Raw genomic sequence first — 23,495 nt, forward strand, 5'->3', positions numbered from 1 at the left:
AAAAATGAAATGTAAATATGGTCATGCGGACTAAACTGGAAACTCAGAGAAATTGGTTATTTTAAGTAACAAAGTTAATCTGGTTTATATCATGCACTGGAGGCCAGTTCAAGTGTTTCAACATCATTTGCACTCCATTGAACTGGGGAATGAACAATCAGAGAAATTATCAGAGAAATGATTCTTTGGAAAATGGGTTGCGTCTCTAAAACAGTGGAGGTAAAATCCACTGAGTTAAGTTTCTACTGGTGGCAAAGGAGAAAATTAAATTTCTTTTAAGGATCATATGAGAAAAACACTCCAACGAACTTGCCATGCAATATCTAGAAGAGATGAGCTCCTCAAGAGAAGTGCCATTGGCACCTGAGAATAAGGAAGAAATTTACACTAGTCTAGCATATGTGGTTAATCTAGTGAACCTTCTGAAAGAAAATGTTGATTTGTGAAGAAATGTTTCTGTTTCAAATAGAGGGGAGAAAAAAGAGGGAAAAATGAGAGGAAAAAAAAGAGATAAAAAGGGAATATAATCTCTTAACATCAATCCTAGCATCCAGATGATTCCCTTACTGAGGAAGTCTTAATGACCGTGTAAGTGGCTGGCAAATGGTGTTTGTTCCATGTCTCCTCTTGGCCACAGTCTTTGTTTAAGCTCTCTCTCACATGACACAGTAAAGTCTAAATTGGAGCATGGAACATGACATGTTTGAGGCTTATCTCATTTTTGGCATAAAAATACGTAGTTCTGTTTTACAATAAGCTCTGCTTGGGATCATAGTAGACAAAAGGAATTCTAGGCAGGGTGGTTTTACAGTACAAATACAAGTACACATATAATGCCAAGATAGTGCTTATTTACAGATAATAAAACTATTTAAAACAGGTGGTATGCTAATTTATAGAAGGGCCCAACAGCAAAGTGTAATGTTGTGTCACTAAAAATCTGGTTCATGATAGTGACAACTTTCTTCCTCACATACAGAGGAACAAATGTTTCTGTGACACACAAAAGATTTAAGTTTTGCTGTCGCAATTCTTCGTATAAAGTTTTGCTTATACTGTGCATAAATTCCAGTCTGGGTTACTAAATGCACCATATATTAACCTAGAAATTAATGTAATATTTAATTATAAATATGCAGTAATACAGGTAGTGTCTGTTAAACATCTAATCATACAATGATATGACTGCCTTATAAATGCTGACAGTCACAAATTATATGTTTTTGTAAAAAGCTGATATATACCTTTTTTTTTAGGTAGCTTGATGCTAACAAAATGCTAACAGCTCTGATCTTAGTGAGTACTGAGCAAGGGCACTGATTTTTTCATGGCTGAATCTGCAAAGTAATAAAAGAACCCAGAAATCTTTTCAACTGGTGAACTGTGACTAGATGATGTGTCATGGCAAGGAGGCTGTACCAGGTGGGAGCCTTCTCTCAGGCAACCAGAAACAGAACAGAGGACACAGTCTTAAGCTGTGCCAGCGGAATTTTAGGCTAGACATTAGAAAAAAAATTCTTTGCAGAAATAGTGGTTGAGAGGCATTGGAATGCGCTGCCCAGGGAAGTGGTGGAGTCACTTTTCCTGGAGGTGTTTAAAAAAAGACTGGACATGGCACTCAATGCCATGGCTTAGGTGATAAGGTGGTTTCAGGTCATAGGCTGGACTTGATGATGTCAAAGGTCTTTTCCAACCTAGTTAATTCTTGCTTCTGTGACAGGGCCCTGTCAGTAACTCTAAGCACTCCTGCTCCCTAGAATGGATTGTGAGGAGCCAAAATACTCTTCTGGAAAGGTCTTTGCTTCAGAGATCAGATGGTCTTCAGTAGCATACAAACCAAGAAGGGTTTTCAGCTTTTCTACTGCATTAAAATTGATTGATCAGAGTTTTCTAGAGGACTATATTGTTTTCTACTTGCGCATGTTATAGTACAGTCTTTCTTTTATCCTTTACCCTCAAGCAACTAAATCTGAAAGGGTTTATCAAAACCACAAAAGCCAGGATCTTTCTTAAGAAGCCGTTGAGATTTTTATCTAACCCTAGACTTTAGAAACTTTAAGGAAAATATTTAGTTTATGAGACTGGAAATACAATTCCAGAGGGTATCAAGGTAGAATAGTGTGACTTTGACATTCAGCTATCTAAAATTTTAGTTTTCACTGCACAGAGTGGGTGTGTGACCCCGAGTGGTCATTGTGATGCCCTGTTTTTTCTTCTGGGGTTCAAAGGACAGAGCTGTTAGGCTGCAGTAAAGGAATTCACCCAGACTAATGTTGTCATGCAAAACCCATCAGCATCTTCTTCCCTGACATTCTTCCAAGATGCAGATTTCCGAGCTGTCTAATGCAACTGTTTTAGAAAGTAGGGAAAGGAGCAGACAGTCCTGGAAAAGCCATGCTTGCTCTTTCCACTAAGAGAAAGATTTTCTGGATTTGTACTCCCTTCACTCTTTCAAAGAAACATCTGGTCTTTGACCAAAAGAATATTTTATAATTTGGACCATTCATTTTGCATTAATATGTTGTTCTGATTGCAGGTTACAGTAGCTAATGTAAGTTTAAATGAAGGAGGATAAAAAGCAGTCAGAGGATGCATTGAAAAGGATTTATTGCAGTGTAGAACTATCTAATTGATCTGCAGTTCAGCAGGTTCTTAACATTGATTAAAAGAAATGGATGTATTATATTAGCAATTTATTGTAAATATTTTCTCACATTATGCTTCTAAATGGTTTACATAACATTTTCTTTTGGAAATGCAATATATTGCGTTTGGTGCAATATATTTTATTTGATCCTGGAACATTTAATTCACCGTTAAGTGTCATACACTCTATTACTATAAAAGGATAAAACTGCTTCCAAGTACATATTGTTTCAGTAAGACATGAGCTTGTTCATGCCAGCTCTTTGGGTTTACAAAGTCACTTCAAAATAGCTGCTTTATAAGATGTGGTAATAATGTAAAAAAATGTAAAACTCTTTGTCGTAACAAGTGTTCTTGGGCATCTGCACTTGAAGTCCTACAGTGCTTATCTTAACTTTGGGCAGCAGCATTATTTTTGCATTTATACTGGATCTTCTAGGAAAGTAAAGTAAAGTAATATTAGATATTGTGGTTCTATATCCTTAAGAAATGGGATCTTTTTTTCTTCAAAAATTTTGCATCTTTAGTTCATCTGTATTTAATGTTTTTATGTATAACCTAAATAATTGCTTTTAATTATAGCTGTTATCCTATCAGTTAATTGAAGTCACTGCAGAATTTCTGCCTTGTGTTGGGAATTTATTTCTGGCTAATGAATTGCCTGCTTTAGTTACCTTCTTTCTATTTCTTGTGTCACTAAGAATATGTACTAACACTGATTTCCTTTACCATTGGTAGATTAACACTTGGTCAATATGATATCTATGAAAAAATATTTTTTTCATTCATCACAGGAAGATATAGAAATAGTTGTCTTTATTTTCTGAATTTCTAATAATCTAGTGATTTCCTTAGGCTTTGTTAGCACAACTTTAAGTTAAAATTTGAAAAAATCTGATATTATGTTTCATCCACAAATGTCAGGTTTTACCATAGCATTGCAATACCTGTGGACTAAGAGTTGCAAATTAAGAAGTGCTTAGCTACAGAAAATTCAGAAGAGTCACAGAGCTAACTTTTATAGATTTGATATACAGGTTATATTTGACAGAAACCTATAGAGCAAAGAGCAGAAAGGAGAAAAGAACTATTGAGGGGGAATATGAAAATGAAAGAGACAGGGTATGACAGTGAGACCTCTGTCTATTCACTCAGTAGCAAAAAGTACATTGCACTGCTGCAGCTCAACCTTTTCATTTCTCTATTTTGAAAGGCTGAAATTGTTTCCCAGCTGCCTAGAGCATTTTGACCTGTAATGTCAGATAGTAATATATTTATAATGTGTCAATACTTGGAGCTGCTAAGATACAGGAGTTCCTGGAGGTGACAATCTACCCTGGTGAGTTACCTTTGTGGTTACACCTTGCTGAGGTCAATCCATGGTATGGATTCCCCTTCCACTAATATAAATTAACTGATTATAAGTATTTGTCTGATAAACAGCTAGTAGTATGTGTAATGGCCAGGCATAGGTCAGAGCCATCCCAGGTTGCTAGTAACCAGTAGAACCTAGATGCAGGTGTCAGTTACAGTCATATAAAAGCTTCATTACAGTTTTCAAGGCAAAATTTTATGGCAAACCCTTAGCATAGACAAACATGGCAGGCCAGTGGTGCTAGCACACAGAAATTTCCTGTTTCCAGCCTCAAACCACCATAAAATTTTGCATGTTTTTTTAACTGTTCTGTATCTCTCACAGCCACTGTAATTGCAGACACATTTATTTAATTTATTTTTATAACCTACTCTACCATGAAGAATTTAGTATTACTATAAAAAATTTTGTTGTGATTCTTTTTGGCAAATATTTAGAATTTGCAAGGTAGCTGTTGATGCCTCTTTCAATTAAATTTAATCAAAAGTATGGCAAAAACTTAAAGGCTCTCTAAAGAACTTTTTAATGAGGGAATTACCATTTAAGCAATGCTGCTGGAAATATAATTTACAAACTTACTTGATGTACTATCCAGGCCACCCAAGTGGTCTGCAGCCACTGAAATTTCCTAGAATATCAGTTCACAGGACCAAAACAACATTCCTGCTCTACATGCATCTGTAGGTCTGCTTAGTCTGGAGTAATGAACAGTAAACCAGCACTGCTTCAGCTCCTCTGTCTTAGAACTGCTGCAAAATGAAATAGTCAATGCTGTAAAATTTAGCTTGTGTAAAGCATCGCCTTGAAAATCTTCAATCATTTTGAAATGGTACAATGAGTTAGTGTTTGCTGGTAAGGAAGTTAAGAGTTTTTATTGTTGTTCTTTTCCATTTTAGTTCAAAACAAAACTTGCATTTTTCCCCTCCAAAATTAAAAAAAAAATAAAATAAAAAAGAGGCTTATTTAAAATGGACCCTACAATGTAGCTCTAAGATATGGATCAAAGTTGAATATTCCTGAACTTTAGAAACAGAAGGCACATGCAGTATAGAAACAAACTTACATTTTACCTATAATTTGGTATGCACTCAAATTCATGAAGAATGTTCTGTAGTACACTGCATTTAGGGTCCACTGTCAGACAAAATTACAGGAAAAATAATTTCAGAATTGGGTCTTTGATGTCTATTTCATTTGGTTCAACTTTACAATTTGCATGTTTTGTGAGACTTTTATATATACAAAATAGTAAAAAGATATAAAATAGTGATCAGGGAAGAAAATTCTGAGGTAGTTCAGCTTCTTGCTACTTATACCAGTAAATTTACATAGAAAAATATTTTCCAAGAGCCATAGGAAATGAAGTTAACTGAACTCAACCTATCATGCTGAGATTATTGTCAGGAAAGTGACGTATCAGGATCAGTAATTGAAGTTGATTCAAGCCAAGGAAATACATGGACTGCAAGAGATTTAGGGAATCATTTAGCCCAAAATTCAAATGCACAATACTTCACCATAGGTAGTCTATATAGTATAGTCTATAGTATAGTTGTATTTCTAACTTCTATATATTGAGAGAGAGAGAAGTGACAGTGGAACACATGAGAAAACACAGCTCTGAGATGTGAAGAGGGTCTCCAACTGTTCATTCAAATACAAACCTGGTTACAAAAGCTGCAGATGCTTTGGTTCATTCTTCATTATTTATTTTATATTTCATTCTTTATAATTGTATGGTTTGGTTTTTTAAATGTAAGTGCGTGTTTTTTGGTGAGGTTTCTATCTTAGTCTTTCTGCAAACTGACTTTAAAAAAGAATATCATGATATATTATTGCTGGTTTTTTTTTTTTCTCTAATGGTGCAAATAAGCTGTCAGTTTACTGAGTGGTTAGAGTTAGTGTTTGCTGGTTACAATGCAAAAAGAGGCAGGAAAGTGTTGGCAATCATCAACTTCAATTTATAAATCAATTGTAACAGAGTAAAAAATCAGTGTGTGTTCCTAAAATCTGTCATGTAAACTAAATATATCGAGCAGTTAAATACCACTTTGTATACTTAATAGCCATGTGAGCTGTAGCAAGGCTTAGTTGTTCAGGAATAATGGCCCATCAGCTGAGCCTGAAAGAGATCACAGACTGATTTCAGACCTGAGTAAGACGACAAACCATAGGGGCAGAAGTGAGATCTGAAGTCTAAACTGAAGAAAAGCAAGTCAAGTATTATTGGAAATTATTATTTTAACATTAATTTTTGTGTAGCAGTAACAGTATTAGTAGTGCTTTTTTGCAATATGAGTCATGTTTTCCACTTTAGGGAAAAAGTTTACATAAATTACAACTTTTTTGACTGATTTATCTGCCAAGGGAAGAGAAACAGGTTTTGTCACTCCATTGTAGCTGCTCTGCCTTATCAAAAGGACCTCTCTTAAAAGAGCTGAAGTGGGATAACTTTGGATGTGGTGCTGTCATGCATATTCATATTTAAACCAGAGATGCATGTCCACACTACAAACTGGAATTACTGAAGCTCTATCAGTTCCATATATCTGTGGATAAATCTCTGTAGGAGAGGAATTACTTACTGTAAGAGACAAAAGATTAAATAAGTTTCATGTTCAAACTAAAACTGGACCAAAACCAGGATACATAAAGGATGAAAGGATGCCCATACTATAGGAGAGGCCTAAACATTGTTTAGAAAAGTAATTTAACTATTCTAATGTTCAATGGCTTTTCTTCATTAAGATTTTGTTTGTTGATAAGGGTTGAAGGGAACTTTTTGTCAGGGAAATGACTCATATTATTCTTAAGCTCCAATGCATTTTTTTATTCTTTTCTCTAATGCTTTGTAAATCCCTTAGCTAAGGGGTTTACAGAGTTGAAGGAAGTCTATTTTAAATGGCATTCTCAAAAAAAAAAAAAACAAAGCCATGCCAAGACGAGCCAAGAGGGATTTGACAGAGCTTAAAGGCAAAAGTCTTAGACCAACAAAATGAGATTTTTCATGTTGAATTTTTTCATCTATTAAGAATGTAATGCACCTCCAAAACTACCTTAATCAATTTTTTTTTTTTTAAATGAAAATCCACAGACTCTCATTACTGTAAAATACTTCATCCCCTACACTGGACATTGTCATAGAAACCATGTGAATCAAAATAGACAAGTTCTGCAACCTAGAATCATCTTTCTAAAGCACTGGAGGAAGGTCAAAAACAAGAGGAGCTTTGTTGCATCTCATCCCTCAATGTGACATTCAAAGGGCAAGACAGAGAATTGAAAGTTGTCATTTTGCTGGACACTAAAATTAACAGAATCACAGAGTCATTGCTTTTTTCAATCTTGTATTTTCCTTATAATTCCACTGGTCACCTTCTATTCTATAGATGCAGCTTTTCTCTTTCTGCTCTCCACAGATCCGTTTGTTTCGTTTTTCAGCATCTCTTCTTGAGTGCTCTTTTGTTTTGTTTTCCTGTAGTTTTGTTTTATCCTAGCATTCTCAAATCATTTTTAGAGAGACATCTTTTTCTGCAAATCTGACATCTCTATAAATGTCTTTCATTGATTAAGAACTTAGAACATTACCATATTTGAACTCTAACTTATTTTGGCACTTCAGGTTTTATTGTCAGTATCTACATATTTGAAAACCTTCATTCAGATCTTAGAAGGACAAAACTTAGCCAGCTTTATTTTGAAAACAAAACCAATCCTTCTTCAACATCCTTACTATTTTAGAAGTTAAGATATTTAGTACAAGTACTACTGACCTATATTTCAGAAATCTGTGGCTGTGAATGGGCAGACCTGAAGGCAGGTTGCATTCCTGAGAGCTCAGCCTCTTCCCTGAGACCTCTGCACCTCCAGTGATGTGCACGTGTCAGTGTCAAGCAACTCAGCCAGAGATCCTATTCCTTCATTTGCTGGGATGGGGCACGCAGAGGGTCTGTATTAAAAAAAAAACTCCATGCATATCCTCAGACAAGAGCTCATGAACCTTTCATGAAATACAATGCTGAGAAATGCAATCATACTTCTGGTAATCATGGTTTTCAAACGTGTGTTTCTCATTTGCTTGAGTCAAAATAATACTTTTCTGTTGCTCTAGGTGGTTGAAAATTTATTAATTATTAGAAAAGTTTCCGAGTCTTCATTTTCCTTTGATGCCTTTCTGAGAAAGAATATTGCGAGAATAAGTGGTTGCTATAAATGGTTCTATGTAAGCTTTTTCAGAATAAAGATTTCTGCACAGAGCTTTCTCTAAAATTAAGACTTTTTTGAATCATCTGGGCAAGGGTCATAAAGAAAGTAAGCAACAGAGTGCTTGTGGGGAAAACTGCTATGCTGGAAGGAAAACACAGTGCAGATGCAAACCAGGAGAATTTTCAACACAGTGTTCAGAGGACTTTGAAGAAAAGAGATGGGATAACCAAACTCCAAATATTCATAACAGTATTAAATTTATCAACACTGTTATTTACAGTTTGAAACAAACATTGGAGAAATCCTAGTTTTTCTTCTGCAGTGGCAATATCAGATTAAGAATCTTTTAGGCAAAGCAGCTTAGCTCATCCTTGTGCAAAAATGGCATCCTTACTGAGAAAGGTTTTAGATGCCAAGACTTCTTTTAAGTTGTAAAAGGCAAAAGTGAATAATTTATTTGTGTTCTTGTCCAAAGTAACAGAACACAATGGATAGAAGCAAAAGGGAAAAAAAAAAATCTCTGCCAGTTTCTCTATTCTTAAATGTCACTTTATCTGGACGATGATCAGCTGGATTGACTTTGCTAGACTGACTTTATTTACACATACAAAATTGCTTAAACAGCTAAGATAAATTCCAGTATTTTATAACTTCATATTCCAGAGACAGTAATGTGCATCTTGCTGTGATTTGTAAACCTGCCAGTGTATTTTGAATGCCAGTTCAAATGAAATTATGAGTTATGAAATACGTGCCTATGAGCATGTAAATTAAAAGAATATATTATTACAGCCAACATTTAACATCAGTAGTTGGCTTTAGCAATATTAGCAATATAAAATGCAGAACAGTTTTCTGAATTTTTTATATAATGAATTATTATTAAAAAAAATTCACTGTTAGAATATTTGTAGATGAAATTTTTATGAGATTTTCTATAAATGAATCTTCATGTAAGCTTTCACATGGTTTTATAGATTCTTTTGTTTTTCAGCAGTTTCATAGGTAATCTGGTGATAATTTAAAAGAATTCAGAAGTATCTTTTCACACCAATCTGTTTTATTTTTTCATCCTCCCTTAGACATGTAATTGAAACCAAACAAACCACCCTTCAAAGTTACATGTAAAATGCTGACAGTAGTTTAAAAGGGCTGACTCTAGTTTTTTAGGCTTTGTGCAAACACACTGAAATACAGCCCATATGGTCTTAACCAACAGTGAACACATTCTGTTAGACATGCTGCATAAATTAAGTTGCTTCAAATAAGAACTGTTGCAATTTAGATTTATTCTCTCTAAATTCCTGGAATAGATCCTCATGGAAGCAATTTTCAGATATATAGAAGGCAAGGAAGTGAACCAAGATAGCCATGGCTTTACTCAGGACAAAAATGGCCTGACCAATATCTGGGCCCTCCTGTGATGGGCTGACTGCAGTGCTCAAAAATTGAAGACCAATTGCTGAAGATCAGCCTGGGCTTCTGAATGCTTTAAACACTGCCCCTCACGGATTCGAAAACACCAAATTGGAGATTTGGAGTTGGATTCTAAGGGTAGACTATTGAAAGGGTGAGATGGATGCAGGCAGAGCTGCAGTCAGTGGCTCTGTGCCAGGGGCAGGCCAGTGATGAGTGGTGACCCTCAGGGCTGTCTTGGCACTGATGCTCTTCAGCATCTTCATCAGTGGCAGAGGCAGTGGGACCGAGTGACCCTCAGAACATCTGCAGGGACAGGAAGCTGAGCAGTGCAGGAGACACTACAGAAAGATGGGATGCCATCCAGGGGTACCAGGACAAGCTTGAGAAACTTGAGAACTGAGACCATGAGAAGAAGGTAAGGATGTTAAAAAGTCCAAGTACTGCACCACAGCCAGAGCAGTCCCAGATGTGAATACAGAACTGAGAGGAGGATATATTGAGAGCATCCCTGCCGAGAAGGACTTGGAGGCTCTAGTGGCTGAAAAGCTGGACATGACCCACCACTGTATCCTTGCAGCCCAGAAAGGCAATTGTGTCCTGGCAGGGAGAGGTGGGGCATTCTACCCCTCTGCTCTGCTGAAACTCCACCTGCAGTGCTGCATACAGCTCTGGGGGTTCTGGCAGAGGAAGGATCTGTTGGAGCAAGTCCAGAGGAGCCACAGAGATAATGAGCAGGCTGGAGCTGCTTTTCTATGAAGAGAGGCTGAGAGTGTTGGGATTGTTGAACCCAGAGAGGAGAAGGCTCCAGGAAGAACCTTCACATTTCAGCCTTCCAATAATTCAAGTGACATAGACAAAATAGGGATAACAGTTTTTTACAGGGACAGATAGTTATAGAACAAGACAGAATTAAGATTTAAAGAAGGAGAGAGATTAGATATTAGGAAGAAATTATTTATTCAGACAGTAGTGAGGCACTGGAACACACTGCTCTGAGAAGCTTTGAGTTCCTTTTTCCTGGCATTGTCCATGGTCAGGTTTGATGGGTCTCTGAGTAGCCTGGTCCAGTGGAAGGTGTCCCTGCCAGTGGTAGAAGGACTGGAACTAGGTGATAATTAAGATCCCTTCTAACCCAAGTCATTCTATGTTTCTATGATTTTTTCCTTTTTTAAAAGAAATATGTTGTATATTTGATGAACACCATTTAACTAAAAAAAGAACACCCTAAATAAAGAAAGAGGAAGATTTGATGCCTTTCATCTTATTTTAGTCAGGAATTCTCTCTTTCTGCATGTAACATAGCAGCATATATCTAGAAAGAAGTCAGCTGGATTGAATTAAATGTTAAAAATAGAGATAGCTTTGTTAATCAAGTTCTGAAAGAGACCATTAAGTAAAAATAGACTGATTTGCTATATTAGAAGGCTACCATTAGAGTATGTAAAACACCAGCTAGGTATCTAGTAAAATTGTACTAGTCTGAGAATTGCTGTCCTACAAGAAGTATGTTGAGGTCTACACACAAATATTCCTCAGTGGCTATCCATAAAATAGGAGAAGCTGTGCCATGTCTGATGACACACAAAGTATCTCTTACTCATAGAAGAGGAAAGAGGAAAGGTGCACATTGTCCATGGCAATGTGCTGGCTATACTGAAATGCTTGAATCCAATTTAGGCAATTTATATTTCCACAAGAACATGGCTACTGTCATCTCTGGTGGTTTTTACAGCCAGTGTTTCTGAGGATTTATTTGTAGTGCAACATGATTTTCTTGTGCCTGATACATTGTTTAATAAGGGGAAATTCAATGTATAAATATGGAATAAAGAGTTCAGATAAATCTAACAAATTAGTCCTAAACTGAGAAGAAATTTAGAATCAATGACTGTAAGAACATACTGTGTCTCTCCCTCCAGATGCCTGAATATTCAGGGGAAGTAAGTCTTACATGAGTGTTCAGTGGCAGGCATAACTGCCATAAGCTGTACTATACACATGGATATTCCTTTTGATCACTTTGCTTTTCCCCCTAATGGAAGGAAGAGGGGGAGAGGTCAGAAGTGCAGCTCTTTCTGTTTTTTTACTACATTAAATATGGATTGGGGCAGTGGTGCCTTGGCATTGTTAATCTCTCACACAATACAAATATGATAAGATGTGAGGCCAAATATGGAAATATGTCAAGTTTACATTACTATAAAAGGAAAAAAAATTAATCCTTTCTGCATTCAGTTCAATTGCTACAAGTAAGATAGGGAGGCAAAAAATCCGCAGTTCTCATGTTATAAAAACTTTTAGATTTTATCCTGGTACCATAGAATTTATCAAGTACATCTTAAGTTCCCCGAAACTTAGGTTTCTAACACAAAATAAGCAGGAAGCCATAGTCTGCAGAAGGATAGACAGCTGAGAGAAGCAGTTCTGTCTGTCTTAAAATAGATGTCTGAATCATGGAAACAGACTACCCTAGCAAGTGCCTATCAGAGCTGGCTCTAGCAGGAGCCTAGCTGACCAGTTTAAATGAGCAACCAATCCTCTGGCAGCTCCAGGCCAGTGAGAAAACTCCTTTCTTAGTGTGCCTTGTTTAACTCTCAGTGAATAATTCATGACAAGTAATGTACTCTCAATGTAACCTTCATTTGCTCTCATACAAGCTCTCCAGTACCTTGCACCTTTTTTAAATGCATAGTTTTTTCTTTTAATTACTGTTTTGATTTTGACAGTTTTGCATTAAAAATCAAACACATTTTGCACTTTTGAGTGTTCATATGGAATGTTTGGGTTTTTTTGTTTTTTCACATCATAAAAGCCAGATTAAATCTTTGGAGTTTTCCATACCTCAAAAGCAAACAGAAGTGAAACATGACTAGCAAATTTTATACAAATTCAAATGGATTTTTTTTTTTTTAAACACGAGTGAGACAGAGGTACACTTTCTCTTCAAGAAAGGCTGTGTAACATAATGAATAATTTAGATTTAATTTTAGTTCCTGACATTTTTCTGAAGGACTTAGAAGTATGGATGATGTCATTCTTCAAAACAAGAGCCTTATCCATGCCTGACTCATACAGGTCATGGTCCCATACCTGTGGATGCCAAGTTTCCAGTGAAGGACATGGAGAAATCCACTCTACTGTTTTGTAGAGAGCTCTTCTGTTACACTCGTGTAGTTACCTTACCTCAGATTTGCTTTCAGGATGACTTTCTGACAGTAAAAGTTGATTGTTTCCAAAAGACAAAATGTTAGAGAAACATTCATTTTAGAGTATGCATGGCTGGGCAGCTTTTCTGTTAATGTTTGATTTCTGTTCTAGACAAGACAAAATTTGAAAAAAAAGGCACACTTTACTGTATAAGAGTAGCTAACATACTTAAAATTTAGGTATAAATTTTCAAGTTATGCATACAAGTTTTATTTGCTTGAAACAGGGATTTGTATGTACTCTTGATATACATACATAGTCTAACAATGGTGGTATTCCTAAGTCTTCCAGCCTTCTCTTGTTAATCCTACACTATCTCGTTCTTCTGAACAAGATAATGATGAAAGAGGGCATGTCTTATAAAATATAATGGTTCTCAGATAATAAGCGTGATACTCAAAAGTAACTTTTCTCCAGGACCAGACCTAATTATGAAATCATTGTAAAAGGAGTACAGTTCTCTCTTGTATTTTCCTAGCAGCCACTGCTGCATTTGAAAAACAAAACAAAAAAACAAACAAACAAACAAAAAATAACCAAAGAGGAAAAAATGTTAGTCTACTTTTTTTTTTAGCCTAAAAGAGCTGGCATGTTACTCTTGGAAACCATAACTACTGCTTAACTCCCTACTGAGCTGAGTAAGAGCCACCAATGTTTATTTTTTAAGCAACTGTTTAGCTAAGAAATTGTAATCCGAGTTTGTGTGGAGCAAATAGTTCAAAAACAGAAGGTCTGATGTGAAGATTTATAGATTTTTCATTTTACCTTGTAATTAGTGCTGTATTACTGCAGTAAGCCCATTTAAATCTGATAAAAAGACTATATTTTTATAATGCAACATGTATTTTTATATGTCTATGTGTTTTTATATATATATAGACCTACCCATGGTTCAATCTGGGGGGATTTTTTATGTTTATTTTTAGAAAAAGAGAAAAGCTACGCAGCTTTAGCTCAGCTGAAGTCCAAAGTCTTCCAGTAGGGTAGTATTTAATTTTAGGTTATTTGCTGGTATACAATGTTAATTCAACATTAGCAGACATAATTTATTCCAACCTTAATGAAAGACATAACCATAGACCACAGCATAGCTGCTGGCACTGTTTACCTAGAGTATAATGTTTCTCAGAATAAAAGTATTCTCCTACTCCTAAAAATTAGGTCTATTTTGAATCTTTAGCAATGAAGCTTTGCACAGGTTCTGTTTTTATTTCTGCAATGGAATCTGTGCTGATGAGCAATAGTCAGTTCTGAGGCTGGTAACTTCTAATTGCACAACTGATTAAATCAAATTAAAAGTAGGCTGGACTAAAGGCAAAAGGACACGTTTTCATCCTGATGTGTGTCAAGAACCTGACTTTGCTATGTAAGGGAGCAAGGCACTGTAAGGCCTCTCTGTGTCACACACCTCCTTTGCTGCTCATGGTGGTAGAGCTCAGGAAGTAGCTTCAAAGGAAAATGAGACTGAGCATCTTCAGACGAGGCACCATATTAGAATTGGCTATTCCTACAGAAGACCCTCTCTGCCCACAGTAACTTTGTTTACACTGCAAGCACTGAGCTAATAAACCATATTTATTTATAAATTGGATAGCTCAATCCAGGCAGCTAGATATATATAGATGCAGGAAGGAAACACCAGTGACAGACGTCATGTTTCTGCTGTGCCCTTTGTTTTGCCTTTTTTCATTATTACAAATTCTACGATCTATTATTATTACATTTTTTGGTTCTTTTACTTATGCAATTATGTGTAACTTTTTCTTCTTTGCCAAAGAACTCCAGTCAAAGACAATATGCTGTTACCTAAACATGAATGGCAAAGGTTAGTTTTCTGGAATTCTAGCTCTAAAAAAAAGTTTTAAAAATCACTTGCTATGTGGAGGAGTGGCAAAATATGAGGCAGGGTCATAAATTTGTTTCTTGTACTTGTTTTGAAAGATATGTCTCCTGAACCTACACCTGCATTACTAGTTCTCAGGCCCACTTACGGAGGTAGTATAAGAACATTTTGTTAATCTTTTCTGTCCTTCAGCTTGTTGTGCAGTACAGGACATTAAGAGGATAATCTAGTTCTGTGGATGAACTAGAATGAACTGTGCAACTCAAGAGTTTCACAAAACTAATTGATGTGGTGTTTTGTTTTGTGCAGTGGAACGTGTGCTCCAGCAGTTTGGAATGCTTGATTTCAAGTTTAAATGCATATTCTTTATTTATTAAAAAGTGTATTTCATATGAGTGGAAACTGGAAAGTATATATGAAGAAAGCAAAGATACAAACTGTGGGCAAGACTAGATACAACAGTACCACAGTAGCTAAGAAATAACTATCTAAGGCATAATCCTGAGAGAATGAGCTCCGTCCAAATTTTCAAAGATATTTTAGTTATCTACTTGAAAAAAGAGACAGGGTGAAACTAAGATTGCAAATCAAAAGGCAGCAGATTGTTTTATAGCTTTCATTTGGCTATGTGTACTCCAAACACCACACTTAAGAGCCCAGTCATTATTTATTTCTGAAGGTTTGAGGTTGTGAATCCATTTCTTTAGCTTGCATATCTGGCACCTATTGCATGAGGTTTTTTCATCAGTTTGATGTCCAAGTACTTTTCAAGCAGCATTCTGTGGGTTATCCCTGTTTCACAAACTAGGAAGACAAAACTCAGAATGTTTAAGCAAGTTTTCCATAACCTCATGAAAGAGATGTTCCCAAGCATGGAACAGAACAGTCAGTCCTGTACCTCATTCCCTAAGCCATGCTTTTGGCAATTCATTTAAATATTCAGTTCTTTGTGCTGTAGTACTGGTTTAATTCAATTAGTTACTAATTTGAAGATAAGTAACTAAGATGTAAGCATGTTCAAAGTGGGCTGAATCCAGCACACTTTTCATTTAATGCTCTTTTATTTCTGCATCTTTTTTCCCTTAGACTTTTTATCTATACAGCTAAAACCTCAGTTAATGATACATGCATATAAGAAATATTGTTCCTTTTCTTGATATTTTTACTGTTAGTGTATTTAGTGGTACTGAATGTCTCCACCTTTTAGTATTTTCATTGATTTTAAATATTTTCTTCATTTTTTTATTATAAAACCAACAATTTCTTTAAATGTGGTGGCATCCCAACAAGACGTCTTTTCCAAAGCCTTTTTCCTGCCATGATTAAAAAAAAAAAAAAAATATTCCAAAAGGAAAAAAATATGGATCTGTTAAGATTCTTTTTTTTAAACTACAGGATTACATGCACTAATCAGCTATTTAAACAATGACCATTTCTCTCTCTACTTATTCTCTTAATTCTTCCTAATTGCTTTTTCTCTTCATTCCTCAAATTAAAAGAAATAGATTATTTTTTATTTTTTGGCCCCATGCCAAATGTAAAAATAAATGCTATATCATCTTCTGTGAACACAGTGAACTAGTATGCTCCTATCTTTACATAAAACTTAGACAAATCTGCCTTTGATGTTAATTGTAGCACAACAGCTTTTATGTATAAATTAGAAGTTATTGTTAATTGCCAAAGCTGTTCTAATGTGTGCTCTAGAAACCTCTCTAGAAAAAGGTTGGCCTTTCTCATAATGAATATTAAGAAGCTCCTTTATTTTAGCTTTGATAAAGTCAACTGATGCATTTCAGATAAAACTAACATTCCCCAGAGGTCTGTGAGCCCTCCTTCCTACTGGTAGACTCCCTTTTTTTGTGGGAAGCCTGTGATTCTAAGGTTGCTCCCTGAAGACAGTCTGTGATTTGAAGTATGGTTGGATAACATATATTTCATAATATTTGAAGTTAGTAGGCACTTGGAGAACAGGAGTTTACTTCTAAAGAGCTGAGGATGGAGACTAGTGAAGAAAGCAGGTTTGCAGTAGGTGTTAGTATTTGGTTAATGAGATGGAGAACTGTGACCTCAAGAGAATTTTTCTTCTGAATTGCCATTGAAATTGTCATAACTCAAATATTTGAGTATCTGAAACCAGAGTGTGTTTATATTATATAGTAGTGCTTAGTATCTGAATATGTTAATATTTCTAGTTATTTCTAGTAACTTCAATTAAGAGGCAGCATCTTGTCTGATACATTACTGAAAACGAACCATCTTGAGATATTTACTTTGTGGCAAAGCAAAAATAGTCTTTGAATATTCCATTTCAGTATGGTATTGCAAAAAAAATTTAGTCAAAAGCTCTGTTTTGCTTAATTTTGTTTTCCTACATAAAATTGGAATAATGTTTATATTTATAAAAAAAAATCAAGAAAACTAAGATTTAAAAAAAACAAGCAAACAAACAAACAACAACAAAAAAAAACAGCTTTAAAATTGCCAGGTATTCTGTAACAGAGTTGAGGATCTCTATTTTATCCAACTTTTTTTTTCATGACCTATTGCATGTGTTAAAGGAATAAAAAAGTTTCACAATGTGATGTCTGCTTGGTGTGCACTTGTACAGACGTGTGACCTGCATAGTGGCAGACCCAGCTGTTACTTTAGGCTGCATGACTGCCACCCTTCCAGCCAAGTTTACCACAGATGCCTTCTCCATCCATTGAAGTTAACTTTTTTGACTCCATAGGACCCCTACAAAAGATCCTTTGCAAGTCACTGAGTGATATTTGAGAGAGAAGTCCAGAAAACATGGAAAACATGAAGGGCAGAACGCAGAACTGGAAACATTATTAACATTCCTTCTGCTGTTGTGTATCACTTTATATGCAGATCACCAGCAAAAGCCTCCAGGGCAGTTAGGATCTTTCCTGGTGATATACAGTGTAGTTGCTAATGCATTTTATTGTACTGTTATAAAATAAAGTGCAAAGGTTGTAGAGAGCCTTACTAGCATTCAGATTTGATTAATTTTTGATCTTTTGATATGTAATCTATTTATCATGTTTCCCTTCTATTCTCTAAGTCTATATAAATTTTATAAATGCAATCTTCAGTGCTTGTTTTCATTATTAACCTAGATGCACTACCATCCAAAATAATGTACTGCAACACTTGTAGGGACTGCAAAGGAATGGCTATTAAGCATGCAAACACTTGTTCAGCAATAAATTTGTTCTTTCAGTTTAAAACCAATTCTAACACTGTTCAGGGCATTTTCAAAAATTTATGAAGTAAACAATATAACCCCTATTTATTTTTTATTAATTTCCCCCTCTTTTAATGCTGAAATTGCCAAATATATCAACACAGAAATTGACTCTCAAAGTTTTTATGATAATTTTTTTGGCTAGAAATTATAAATGCAACTTTTTTGCTAAAGCATAAACTATTAATGTACCTATTATAACAGGGAAAATGTCTGCAGTACAGCAAAAAGCTAAAGTTCTTCAACTAAGGTATTTTGTCCTTCAGTGATTAATAACAATCACTATCTGTATGTGTGTTTAACAGTCAACAAGGAATTTAATTTTTACTTAACTTCCCACAGAGTTCTGAATGTTTTTCAGATGGAGAATACTTTCTAGTTTGTGAAGTTAGACAATAGTATTCATTCACATTATCTAAGAAATGAGAGAGAGTGTTAGGAGGAAGAGAAAGGGAAGAATTACATTTTGGTTAAGGGTTTCATTTGGAATGAAAAAAAATCTTTATTCTTATCTTTAATCCACAGAGACTAATTTATCTAACATGTCTGTAAGTGGAATTGCTCTGCAAACTCAGAAAGAAATGTTACTGTAACTTACATTCATCCTTTCCTTTCATTTATTATCCAGAAGTATTTTTTCTCCCTTTTTTTTTTTTTTCTTTTTTTCTTTTTTTTAATGTTATTGACCTTTAAACCTGTTGTTATCAAACTGCAAGAAAGAGATAGGGACTCTTTTCAGCTGCCTTCATTCTCATGTGACCTGAAGGGAGAATAGGTTCAAAATAGACTAGTTCCTCCCAGGGCAATACAAGACAGAGGAGAAAAGCACTGTCATTTCCGAACAGCACAGTGCTAGAGTAAACTCAGCATGAAAAAGGAAGGAGTTGCAGCATGTTAGAATTCTTCCTCCACAGCCTGGATTTTTACACAAGACGGATGTGGAGGGTGCTAAAAGGCAGAGGATTTTAAAAATACTTTGAAATGGAGTACTTTGAGAATGAGTTTTTTAAGGACAACTGACATCTGACTGCTGGTAATACTGGAGGAATTTTTCAAAATGAGCATTGTTATGAAGCCAAGATCCCGATCTACCAGCTCCTTAAGGACTGCCGACGCAATGTGGTAATGTGGTTCATTTGTTTCTTTCAGGCTCTCCTTCCTATTATGACACAGAGATATGTCCCAAGAAAGTCACAGGCTTTGATATCGATTTGGTAGATTTTGCATGGTTACTGAATATGTTCAGCAAATGTTTGCAAATTATTAGTAAGGAACAAAATTATGCAGCTTTTTGTTGTAAAATACAATGTATTTTTTTTTTTAAAGAAAACCCTTTTCATACTTTTTGTAAAGTACATTACATAGATTTTATTCATTCAGCAGTCAGGTTCAATCCTTATGGTTAGAGATACCATCTAAAAATCTTCAGACTTTTTTCAGTAAGAGAAAGACTTATTTCAGTAAGAGAAATTGTAAGAGAAAGCTTGCATTACTGGAGGCTGGAGAGTAAAATGAAGTTAGAGTTCGTGTGAGCTATTTTGGGATGCTTACATGTAGTTTTGCTGCATAAATAGACTGACTGGTAGAGATGTGTCCTGTGAAGCAGCAGGCTTTGCAGCTGCATGTGTGAGACTGTGTTGTGTTATGCTTTACGTGCTTCCCCTGTTCTGTGAGGCTTAGAGGAGTGGAAGTAGTCTTTGATATTGATCTGTCTGTATGATTTTCTTGCAGATTTTTTAGTTATTAATCAGTAAAGCTTTGTCTTTTGAATAATTTTTTCCTTATGCTTTTTAAGCATCACTTTATGCTTTTTAAGACTTGATAGGCACTGACAGGACAGTTTTCTATTAAGTATGACAAATGAATTCCATTTACTTTCTTAATGTGTCCCACATTTTTTTCTTCTCTCTGTATCCTAAAAAAACCACCATATTTTTAATAAACACATAATTTATTTATTCAGAGCTATATTTTATAGGTATAAAAGATGTATTTTAAAATATAGCTTTTCAAAGTATTTAATGGCTGATGTGTTACTGGGGGATAGACCACTATCTAAGTACAGTTCTTTGTGAGGAAATACATCCAGTTAATTGAATACTAGCCTTATAAAATCTTCATATTTCAAATAGTTTTGGCTCTGAGTTAAAGCCATGTCAGTGTTACTGTTAAAGCAGTTAGTACTTTTTTTCCAGTTGTATTTCACTGAAACTATTTTGTAGTAAAAGAAAATTAAACAAGTACCCTGCTTAATCTAAAGAGGAGCCCTATTTGTTCTCAGAAAATGCTAAGGCAGAGTTCTGCTGAAATAAACGCAGTACGTAGTGTCTCTATTAAAATGCAATGCCATGTTGGTAAACTAAGTATTGCTAATGTGCTACACTCTGCAGGGTGTCTCCAAGGAAGTGAGCTAAAACATACATACCTTAGCTATTACGTACAACTATGCAAATAAATCAGTACCTCTGATTAAGTCTGCCTTTCTTTCTTTCTTTTTTTTTTTATTTTTTTATTTTTTTGGTTGTTGACTGCCTTCATGAATTCTTACAGGAAAAAAAATAGTTTAAAAGAAAAAAAATCCTTGTAACTGATAGTTGCAGGGTAATTGGAACACTTAGTATTCTGTCTAAAATACCTTTCTGCCTCCCTTTTGTTGCTGTTGCCTTTAGTTATAGCGCTAATCTGATACCTGAGAATACCTGTTTTGCTGGTTGTAAGCTGGGAGTCCTCTGCTACCCTGGTGTTTGGGAACGCGGCCTGAGCTCGGAGGTGGCTCTCAGGGAGACACTTGAAGGCTGCTGGAGAGGTACATGCCGTTCTGTGGCGGTGTGGAGCCAAGCCAGGCAGGCCCTGTCCCAGCAGAGGGAGGGCAGAGATGAGAGGAGTGGCAGGGAGCTCTGGCTCCACGCTGGGCTCAGCTCCTGGCTGCCCCTCCCGCCCTGCCCACACTGCCCGGCCAGCAGCCTCAGGTGGGCCCGAGCGGGACCGGTTCCCAAAACATCTGCTTGACCTCACTTTGTGCGCCTTATTGCCTGAACATGCAGGTTTGTACACAGGTCAGCACCTTCCTGCAGCTCTCTAAGAGAGAATGGCAGTGCTGTAATCTTGCTAAACGTTAATGCTTAAGGACAAATTAAGTCAGGGTTAAATGAGAAGCACTGGTTGGTTATCACATCCCGAGGTGTCTCCTTAGACCTGAGATCACCTCTGGTGGACATGCAGGTGGTTTGGAACCCAGCTCTTACCAATGCCCACCGATGAGAGACTGCAGGAGGCTGTTCTTAGAGGTTTTCATGGTTGTTTATTCTTCCTTATCTCAGGAATGCTTTATCCAGCGAACAGCAGTCTGCTCGCCAGACGTCCAGGGCAGAATCTGCCTGGCAGAGGCAGGACTTATCTTTTATGGTCTAAATTATGTACTAGGTATTTACAAATGACCCCCAATACAATACAATCTTGTTACATGGTCCAGCTCTGTCCTCATCCAATCTAAAAGTGCCAGTGTGTCACCCAGCATGGATGACACGGAGAAGAAGGAGGAAGAGGTATCCGCACCCCCAATTCTCCATCTTTGCCACATGTCCCTTGTCACAAACATTCTAGAAATTTGCTAATTCTACATTCTAACAGTCTAATTTACACTCTATTTATTTTTGTGGCTTGCATTTCTTCTCTCGATGTGGGCAAATGGTTCCAAGGAGCTAAATCCAGCCCCTGAGACACCTGGGTCTCATTCGAGGGTCTTTGGGGACTCCGCCAGGGGGGTCTTAAACCTTCCAGGGAAGCCAGAGGAATACTCTGGACTCCCACAGTTGGTGTTCAGGCCAGAAGACAGGAAGAACATAATTTTCCTTTCTGAATCTGTTGACATTGTGATCCCACTCTATGTAAGAAGAGCAGGACTGCCAGAGAGGAAGGAGAGGACAGATCTCAATAACACAGGGATTTGAGTGACAGGACTGTTTTAAAGTGGATACCCCTCTTACAAGGGTTTGAGAAAAAATGATCCCGGGATTTCCTCTGTTTCTCGTGTGACTAAGTTCCTAAGAAGATCAGAAACTAGGCTCCCAACACACAGAGGCCAGTGAAAGAAGAGGTGTAAATCTAAGACAAAAACCTCTGCTCACGGTGCCGTGAAATCAGAGTCCTTCTTTGTCCAAAAGATACAGTAAGTTCAACATGAAAGTATATGTGTGGTAAAAGCATGATATCATTTTCAGTATCAATATTAGAAAACAATGAAAGGGTATTTCCACTGGTGGTGCTATGATGGGTATCCCAGCTGACTTTGAGCAGATGCAGGTGAGCCCAGGCTGTGCTGATGCTTTCCCTTTAGACCTGGCGTTGGGGATAGCTGCTGTCAAGTGTGATGGTAGGGTCTGTAGGCAAATCTCTTTCCAATGTGCCTTGGTAAATTTATCCTCATGTTATGGTGACTGAACTAAAAGCAGATGGCTGGTATTTATATAGAACAAGAAAGTGACTTACATAATGATTATTACCTGTTACATTAATGCTGCTCAATTCTACCACTCACTCCCACTCATTCTCCAATTCAGAGTGTTATTATGAAGTATGGTTTTATATCATAAATCTTCTGGAGAATAATCTAGAAGGGACAAAGGATTGTGCAGACTTTTCAAGTAAGACAATTGTGTCTTTTTATTCCAGAGAATAAATAACAAGGAAGTAAGGAAATGACAGTAAGTTAAACTTTGGCTAAGACAGAGAAATGAGAATATGATTACATTTTCTTGACTATTTGCCACTGAACAGTAAAGTAGTAGTGTTCCACTGAAAATGTCATATTTCTGTTGATTTTTTCCTTTTGTAATGAAAGAAAATTTTGACCATATTTTTAAAAAATCTATTTGGAAGAACAGAACTAAAATTTTGGAGGTTTAAATGGGAAGTTGAAAATGTTTTTTTGATGGTAAGTCAGGCAAGCAGCCTCGACTGGACAGAACTTACTGGCTGGAAATGGTGGAGCTGATCAGATTTTAAAACTGCCTTTGTTTTTCCCTGTACATATAACTAGCCAAAAGAGCTATAGGCCTCTGTAGTATTGTCAGGCTTTTTCCACAATTCTTTCTGCATGATGCGACTAGAGACAATTACCTGTATACTTTGTGAATTGAGATTACTGGGTTTTATTTAGTTTTTGCAACGTTATTCAGTTTGGTCTTTTCTGGATTTTGGAACTTAAAGTTGATCTGCAAAGGGCACAGCTTGTCCAGTGACCCAGAGAGCAGAGGTCTTCAATAATTCAGTCTGTGGTGTTATCTAAAACAATGCATGTGTTCTTACTTAGCTCTAGAAGTAGGTGATATTGCTTGTTCACAATATGATTAAATTTGGTATATTGGAAATTACTGAAAGATACTGTCAAATATGTATTTCTTAGTCCATGAAATATTTATAGATAAGTGGGACAAACCTGATCTCTTGTATGGACTTTCTCTGACCCTTAATATGTGGATCAAAGAGGAGTGCTAAATAAAATTTTATTGAATGGAGACAGTAAAATTATTGTGGCTTGACATTAG

The 23,495-nt window shown here is 36.2% G+C and overlaps 1 protein-coding gene across 5 annotated transcripts in view; it reads left to right on the forward strand.

Annotated features, from left to right (window-relative positions):
* The window catches only part of PDE4D (phosphodiesterase 4D), a 353,290-nt gene that overhangs the window by 206,287 nt on the left and 123,508 nt on the right, over positions 1–23,495 (forward strand). Inside the window, exon 1 of one of the 5 annotated variants that reach the window (XM_056513780.1) lies at positions 18,619–19,071. The exons of the other annotated variants lie outside the window; for them this stretch is intronic. Coding sequence (XP_056369755.1) covers positions 19,007–19,071 — 65 coding nt within the window. The 5' untranslated portion in view covers positions 18,619–19,006. Of the gene's footprint in view, positions 1–18,618; positions 19,072–23,495 lie in introns of those variants that run through there. 5 annotated transcript variants of the gene reach the window in all.

This window comes from Oenanthe melanoleuca, chromosome Z (assembly GCF_029582105.1).
Source record: "Oenanthe melanoleuca isolate GR-GAL-2019-014 chromosome Z, OMel1.0, whole genome shotgun sequence".
Classification (NCBI taxonomy): Eukaryota; Metazoa; Chordata; class Aves; order Passeriformes; family Muscicapidae; genus Oenanthe; species Oenanthe melanoleuca.